An 8824-nucleotide genomic window follows, 5' to 3' on the forward strand; every position below is an offset into this window, starting at 1 on the left:
ATCATACCCACAGTCTAAGCGAGAGAATATTCCCGTTTCGCAACATATTGTAACGTAGAATCTGACAAAACGCCCCAGTTAAAGCTGAGCGAATACACCGTGTTGGCACACATAAATGCACCAAGCATCCGTGTTCTTCATAATGGGAATGCGAGACGGAAACTTGCTTGGCGGTGGTGTTGCTTCAGCCGCTTTTCGCCGATAGTGCACAGTGCTGGCAACCTCTTCGCCTGAGCCTTGCTTTCGGGGGCGCAGATTCGCTATTATTATCTTTGTTATCATTATTTATCATGAAAGCGTAAAACACCACATACACAGAAAGCAAAGAAGTCTATATGTTGTCTTTTTGAAAGGGACACAACGACCACCAGCTCGAAGAGGATAGAATAAAATGGGAAAGAGAGGACGAAGATGGAGCGCATGCAACACAATATATCCCATAACACACAGAGTATGGGCACTTTAGAAAGGAGAGCTTAGCTCCGTCGCTGAGAATAATTACGGGACAGCATTGTGAGCCTGGTATCGAGTTGAAGCTCTACCTTCTGGAAATAAGTAATCATTGAGTGTAGTTCTATAAATAGTCAAGCTGATACCATATATATCCGAGTTTCAGGCGCCTCAACAATGCGATAAGAATGTGCAAGAACCCGGACAAGGTCGGCATGCAGTACATGCACTGCTGCACACACCGTGAAAGCTATCGTATCTATGGTCTCGTGTGCTATTTTACGCTGTCGGAGTGTATACTCATGATATGATGCGATTTAACTCCCTGACACTCTGGCAAACGAACGTACTTCTATGTTTGCTCGGATTTATTTGCGTTTTCAGGACAAATGGTGAACGTGTGAACAAACATTTCGAAAGAAATCTTGACGAAGCGAAAAGCACGATAAACAGCCGCGGTTCACACTACGACGCGTTGGTCACTCGTGTTGAATTCACTTGGAAAAACAATACTGTAAGCGACAGTACAGTCATCTCGCGGATCTTCTCGCCCACAGCATTCAGGTAGATCATGACGTAAGATCGACGCTCAAGAGGCTCGTCGATCGAATGGGCACTTCTAGAAAAGGCGGTACTTCTAGAGAAATTGGCACTTCTAGAGCAGTTCTAGAGCAATGTCTCCAGAAATGAAGGCTATGCATTAAACGTATCTTCAAACGATTTACACCGGAAATCTGTTGGGGGTTTTTGGCCCTTAATATTTATTAATTCACATGGCACTTTACCTCATTGCTTCAGTTACAAAGCTGAAGTCGACAGTCCTGGTTATTCGAGAATTTGGTTGGACACCACACACGAACCCGCACACACGCTTCAACCACACGTCGCCATTTTCAGCCACCGATGTGGCTTGAATGCGTCTTCAGTGGAGTATGAAGCAGAAACAATGAGGAACATCGAATACAGATATCGCACTATGCACAAGCCGCCTTGCAATTTTCGCAGGAACAGGCTTTGACCGAACCCCTGTCCTGGTTGCACGCAAATGGCTCGACTGACAGTGGCTTGAAAACAGTTCCCTCGGGCGTCTTGTGTTCTTTGTCCGTCTGTACGTGCTTGATAGTCATGGGCGATAGGCCTCCGTCGCTGGGAGACGCGCCGAGGAAACCCAGCCAACGTTCGGCCGTGCAGTCGGCGCCCCAGCGACCACACATGAAGTTGAAGAGACCGATGGAAGGGATCTTGCTGCGCGAGTCCTTGCACGAGTCGAACATGCCTCGCACGAATGCGGGAGTCACGTAGTAGTTCAACGAGGCGACGTAACGCTCCTTCTCCTCGCTTACCTCGCTCGTCAGCAGCTGCATGAAGTCGGCCTGGCGCGGCGAGCACACCATGAGACACATGAGCGCGCGGAAGTTGCGGCTGCAGGCGGCGCAGTTGTCCAGTCCGATAGCCTTGGCCGACTGGAGGTTCTCGGCGAAGTCCTCCGCCTGGTTGGCGTCGCAGCACAGGGGCTGCGACACGTTGCCCAGCACGTCGCCGCACACGGACTCCAGGACTCCGCGCGCGGCGGCGCTCTCGATGGCCTTGGGTTCGCCGTCGTAGACGCACGGCGCCCTGGTGCCGTCCGCGTCGCAGACGCCCCGCATCACGCACTTGCCGGCGCCGCTGCCATCGACGGAGAAGATCGTGCTAGCGGCTGTCACGACGAACAGGAGCGCGGGCGCCCAGGAGATGGCACGGACTCGACGCTGCGACGTCCTCATGATTCCGGCTCGCTAGTTGACTGACTCGCTCGTCGGCTGCTGCTGCTGACTGGTTGGGTGCGCCGTCTCGGCTCTCCTTCTGCTTGTTGTCGTCTCGCCGTCGTCGACGACGTCTCTGCGACGGAGCAGAGAGAAAGAAAATAACAAATGAGAACGCTGTCTTAACACGGCGCGTACACGTCGCGCTCGGCTGGTCCCCCCCGCTCGGCCGGGTCTCAGCTGCGCCGTTCCTTGTTTGCTTCGGCAATCAACCCGTCACACCAGTTGCCGCCGCGGCCACCACCGCTTTCATTGGGAGCTATGGGGACAAAGCTGCAAGCACCGCCGCTGCTTTCGGCGAAAGCGAACGTCCGTGGACGCCGCTCGCCATCCACTGATTGCCGTCTGGGGAGGAAAGAAAATGCGCCACTTTGGCGCTCACCTCGAAACGAGCACCGGTGCGGCGCTGCGTGCGTGTGTGTTTGAGGGGCGGAAGCCTATACCAGGCAGCCGGTAGAAGCGTTCTGTGCACGAATGCTGCTGCCGGCCACGATCTGTCTCGGATGACTAGCGCGCTCACCACGTTTGCTCGTAACCCGAGTGGCAGACTCTCGATGTTCGCGCGCGTGGCCACGCGTCTTATATGGCTACGGCGTGGTCGGAGACAATGAAAACCCTCTCTCACTTCCTACTATCGCCTTCCTCCCTGTTTCTGTTCGTCTTATTTTCTGCTCCCCTGCTTTCGCGTGACTGCGTTTAGAGGTTCGAAGGTGATTGTATTCGGAAGAGTGATTCTGTAGATGAAAGAAAAGGGAAGTGCTACCGCTTTTCCCACATTTCACGGATACACGAGCAGACGGTTCCGAAAATAAAATAAAATAGAAAGCATCGTGGGCCGGTGAGGCCTGTTCTAATGTGCTCACCTGCCTCGATTGCCTCCTCGGTGACATGCATACCGGCGCGTCTAGATTAAGTACTTTTCCGTTTTGAGTTCACAGGGTACGTGAGTCGGTGCACAAAAGGATTCGTTGACCCGCTTGGCGACTGAGCAAACAGGAAGCTTCAATTCGGGTTGCGCTGGATGGGAGGCGCTGACGGTATACGGTGTGGTCGCGGACACGGCACATTTGCGTTTTGAGTTTACCTTAGCTGGCTTCAACGTAAGCACGTCTGCTACGGAAGTTATCGCAAGCTTAAAGTACACTTCGCACTTTAAGAAAATATTGGGCAGATATTTTCATTGGATATTTTGCTAGTGCGGTGATTAGAAACGAAGACAAATCATTGAAATAGTTTAGAGATGCTAAATATTTCGCAGTCAGACGCGGTGGCTCAGTTAGCTAAGGCGTTGCGCTGCTGAGAACGAGGTCGGGGGATCGAATCCCGGAAGCGGCGGCCTCATTTCGATGGGGGGAAATGCAAAAACGCCCGTGCGCTTGCGGTGTAGTAGCAGGTTAAAGAACCCCAGGTGGTCAAAATTATACCGGCGGATCCCTCCACTACAGCGTGCCTCATAATCAGAATTGGTTTTGGCACGTAAAACCCCAGAAAGAAGAAGAAGAAAGGACTTGGCATCAAAATGAGGCTCTGTTGAAAAGATCTAAATTATTCGTCTAGGTAACACAGAAACGAGCTCACGAACGATACAAAACAGATATTTACCCTAAAAGCCTGCTTCGGCGCTGTCAGAAGCTTTTTAGTTATAGCTAAGATGAAATGATTCGGTTCAAAGAGTTACATTTCCGAATGACATTCCAGGATTCGCTTAGTGGGTTTCAACTGCCTGATGTCGCCATTAAGAAGCTGTTAACTCACTCGACTATTTGTTAAGTGAGAATGACACCAGCAACATTCCCCTGAGCTGATGCCAGATACCGCGCGTCGTTGAAACAGATGGCATGCTAAATAGCGAAGCTGGGGACAAACGTCTGATCGGGTGATGTGTTCACTGTTTCGAAAGCGCCAGACTTAAAACGTGCAGAACAAAATGAAGGATAGCCTGTCACTTCAAAAATCTAGTCACGTCAGCGCTCACGGTGAGCAAGGGTGATAATGTCATAGAAATAATGAGATTTAATGCATCATGAAGTTCTGATTATGAGCTGCAACTAGCAGCAAAGGTCAGAAACAGCTTTCTAAAACATTTTTATTGTTTGTAATTTTTCAGATCGGCTTAGCCTAAGCTTATATTTTTTTAGCCCATTCAATCTTCGGTTATCGGACTCCAGTTGAAGCCGTCTTGCAGGAACACGGTCTGAAAACGATTTCTGCTACCCGTGATAAATACCAAGCGCAAGAATCACAAGAGGCAATAAAAAGAAAACGATATATGGCAGATTGTAGACAAAATATGTTTTTTGGGCGAGTGACGGAACAATGTTCATAGGGGTTTTCATACAGCTGACAGAAAGTCACGATGGCGTCTAAACAAGTGTTTATAGAAAGTTGGCATTGTGTTAACGGAAAGTCGATAAGGACATTCTTAAACAAGGTTCCTCAGACGCAGGTTACGTCCCTCCTGAACAAGCATAAGCTACAATTCTCTAGAAATAGAGAAAGCTCTCCGGCTGGCACCAGTTTTGTGTGCAGTTACAAAATTTGACTAGCGAATTTCACTTTTAAGTACAAGAAAGTACAAGATTGAATCCCGGCCACGGCGGGCGCATTTCGATGGGGGCGAAATGCGAAAACACCCGTGTACTTAGATTTATGTGCACGTTAAAGAACCCCAAATGGCAAAATTTTCTGGAGTCCCCTACTACTGCGTGCCTCATGATGAGATCGTGGTTTTGGCACGCAAAACCCCATAATTAATTAATTAGAAGAAAGCTGGATACACGAGATCGACGGATGTGGCATTTTCCTTAGATCTGAACACATGGAACCTGCCTATAGAATACTATGGGACAAAATATTTATTTTTCATTGGCTACCTTGACTGTAGAAAATGCATGATACGACGTTTTCTGAGATCATAAACACATTACTGCCACAGAGCGGATAAAAGGGTCAACATTGATAAGGTATTGCTAGGGCTTCTAAACAAGAATGTTTCCACGCCTATAAGGTTGATAGGAAGGCGACAGGAAGCGCACGTACATGTTATAATTTAAAGCCAATGTCTCATTGTTAAAAGAATATAGAGAGTTGTTAGGAAGTATACGTACTATTGGTAGGATTTCATTCAACTGTTGGTAGACTTTAGTAATAATAGTCAAAATACTTTCAATTAAATGCTACAAGGAAATTTTGTAAGAGAAGTGTGAACAGCGGCCTGCTTTCTCGTTTCTATAAAACCATATACGAGTATAAGCTGGAGCCTGCAATTAGGAGCCAGTATTACTGCGGTGGCTTTCTTTGGTTTTTCTCCCTTATTTGCAATTTGTCAGTTTCTGGCCTTTTATAGCCAACTTGAGAGGCGATATGTCACTAGTTGCCACTATAAATGAATAAAATGAACAGGTAAAACTTCCTTGCGGTTAGTTTTAAACCCCCTGCTCCCCAGCACAGAAGCTCGATGTTCTAACCGAAAAAACTCAGTTAAGTGTTAATGGTCACCCGTACGCCTTAGAAGGCGGAATAAACTCGGGCGAGATAGTGCTTGAGACGGTTAGCGTGCTAGGCCCATCTTATAGCAACAATATTATTTGTAAAAATGAAGAAGTAAGCTACGGGACGCGCTCTTTCCTAATACCATCTGAATCTTGGCCAATCCCCCACAGGGGGTATGCATGATCAGCGAAGGAGAATAAAACGAAACGAAACGTTCGTCCCCGAAATTCACTGCGAGTATCTTATAATGCGCAAGCTGTCGCTTAGAAAGATATCACCCCAAGGTAGGTTCTGCCGGAATTTTTTTTTCGTGGGAAGAAACTTCTGCAAGAAAGTGTCCGCTATAGCCGCTCCGGCTACAATAGCTCATCAGATTGCGACCATGCAACTGAAAGCGCAGCTCTGTTTCGCAGCAGGCAGGGTATGGGTGTTCATAACTATACAGGAAGACCTACCTTGCAAGCACTGTCGGCATGATATATGATGATGATTTATTAGCATCCTCTTCAAAACGGGGCGGCGACAAATAGTCACCTACACTGCACATTGTAGTCATCTAATCTATATATATTTATCAATCTAGCGTTTCGTCTATGTCTCCTTAATCGTTTCTCTCTTCCTTAAATCTTCTATATCTACCTCGTACGGTTACCTATGCCCGTAACGAATCCGGTACTACCAATTTATTGCCGGCTTTTGTTCCACTCCAAACGTTTCTTGCTTTTCTCGACTGCTAACCGATTGATGCTTCCATCCGCTTTAAATCTCGGTGCTTATGGAAGGTGGACCTCTCATACGAGTCTCTGGTTATCTAACTTTCTTTTTGATGACACCTTGTTGTCTAGTTACACTATTAATTACCCTGTACCTGTTTGCTAACTTTCTCGACCTTTTCCTCCATGCTCCATTCACGCTTTCAAGGTAGAGATATTTGTGTACTTTAGTCGCCCATTCATTTTCATCCATGTTTCTGAGTCTTTCTTCAAAACTAATTTTGTTCTGCGCTTCTCTGACTTCAAAAGAGGCCCAACCCATGACACCCTGCACTGCCTCATTTGTGGCTTCAACGTGTTCCCCCAAGGCCGACTGACATTTGGCTAACTTCCAACCCCGACACGATGTCTGGTTTTAAGAACAGAAGGCTATTTGCGAACGTTGCCGCTTGCACTATTACTTCTTTCCAAATTCCTCGCATCGCCTCATGCTTATCGCCGCCCCAAAGAGCTCTATGTTTGATAATTTCTGCATTCCGCTTCACCTGCGTTCTTAGATTATTTTGGTGGATGCTTGAGTAAGTCTTTCCTTCGTTTATTGTACACCAATGTATTTACATTGCTTGGCTATGGGTATGCCTTGCCGTTGAGTTGAATGGAAAGCCTATACCACATTAGGTTATACGACAATCAGTCATAAAAAATAAAGCTGGATTTAAAAATCAGGGCTGGTAATTTCAGAAGGGTTCGTACATTTGGTCAAAGTAGCATTTAGCTGAACCTGTTTTAAGGAATAATTTGATAGATTTCGCGATTACAGGCGTGGGACGCGGCATTTCTTGTTGATAGCCATGGTGTAAACAAGTATGACAATCTGCTTAACGAAATAGCTCGAAAAAATCTCGTTTGTCGTTTGCAGGCTGATAAGCTGGTCGCGCGGACACGAAACTGAAATCACCATGAAAGCTTTGATTATCTGAATTATTTCCCTTAAAGAAGCAAATTAAACTTGCGCGTGACGATAACTCTACACGAGCCTATGACATCTATAATCAATTTCAGACTACTTGCTACCCTGTAGAGAAAATTTGCGTGATATTTACTGACACGACAGTCCATAGTGCGAAAGAATGCCTTCGTGTCCGCAAACTAAATTGAATTATGGAGTTTAGCGTCTCAAAACTGCAGCATAGTGGGTTTTGAAGGGCACCGTAGTGGAGGACTCCGGATTAATTCTGATCACGTGGGTTTCTTTAACGTGCACCAAAAGCAGGATACACGAGTTCCCTTGCAATCTGACCTCACGGAATGCGGCCGTCGCGGCTGGGAATCCAGCCCCGCGACATGCGCTCAGCCAATGACGGCCATTTTCAGTGTACCCACATGTATGGCGGATTCTTAAAATATTATATATATATATCTATTTCTTAATCATTGGTTCTATGGCCCTTCGGCATCAAAACATGCTTCCAGATGCAATCGGTGAAAGAAATTCTGCCACCTGCACTTCCTATCTCATGCGTAGCAGACTTTGTGCTTGTCTCTGTGTTCGCGCGTAGTTTTACAGATATATTCGTATTTAAGCAATATAGTATCAATAACCTCAGTCGTAAAGCTGTCGATGCAATTCGATGCAAACGACACTTAACTAAAAAAAATAAGGCAGAGAAGAAATACATAGTCTGGTCATTGCACACAGCTTCTCGACTTTGGCTGTTCGCTTCGAATTGAGGACCAATAATTTTACGATATATACAGAGGACAATCGAAGGTTGTTTGCTTACGTTCAAGGCGTCATTCCGCGTGGGCCTGCGAAGAGGTGCACTTATAAGCACTCGGCAGAACCTGATTTTCCGCGCTTCGTCTTATATGCCCTGATGGACTAATGCTGAAACATAATACAGAAAGAGAAATCGCAGGACGCTGCAAAAAAAAAAAAAGGAAAGCATATATAAGCATTGCCGAGGCATGCGGTAGAATCTCAGGGCGTGATCACTGAAGCAGCGTGGGACTCGACCTTGCAAATGTTTATTGCTTTTCAACTGCGCACGCGCGTTCAATGCGCACGGATTGCGTGCAGAACAGGGCTGCGGGAGATGTTAGTTTAAAAACAGCAATAACGCCAGAGCCTTCGAAGTATTACACAAGGTCAAGAAACAAAAAAAGATATTAGGGAGGAATGCTTCAGTAATAGCGTTTAAAACCGCTAATATGAATGTAAGGGCGCCGCCAGTGAAACATTGCCACTATAGTACTCGCACGCTCTTCTCGTTGGTCGACAGCCCCAAGAATATACCCTAGGCATCTTTTCCTTTTTTTCTGTTTCTTAAGTTCTTGCTGCGCGTGCCATTTGCCTATCCTCCA

The 8824-nt window shown here is 46.7% G+C and overlaps 1 protein-coding gene across 2 annotated transcripts; it reads right to left on the bottom strand.

Annotated features, from left to right (window-relative positions):
- Nucleotides 1-800: 800 nt before the first annotated feature.
- Nucleotides 801-8358, bottom strand: LOC119441741 (NPC intracellular cholesterol transporter 1). 2 transcript variants are annotated; one of them, XM_049661583.1, is made up of 2 exons: nt 8245-8358; nt 801-2331 (listed from the first exon to the last, which is right to left on the bottom strand). In XM_049661583.1, the coding sequence occupies exon 2, from the start codon at nt 2214-2216 to the stop codon at nt 1425-1427; it is 792 nt and encodes a 263-aa protein (XP_049517540.1). In that variant the 5' UTR covers nt 2217-2331; nt 8245-8358; the 3' UTR covers nt 801-1424. The 2 variants fall into 2 exon arrangements, with proteins under 2 accessions (XP_049517540.1, XP_049517541.1); XM_049661584.1 differs by lacking the exon at nt 8245-8358 and adding an exon at nt 2638-2793.
- Nucleotides 8359-8824: the final 466 nt, after the last annotated feature.

This window comes from Dermacentor silvarum, chromosome 2 (genome assembly GCF_013339745.2).
Source record: "Dermacentor silvarum isolate Dsil-2018 chromosome 2, BIME_Dsil_1.4, whole genome shotgun sequence".
NCBI lineage: Eukaryota > Metazoa > Arthropoda > Arachnida > Ixodida > Ixodidae > Dermacentor > Dermacentor silvarum.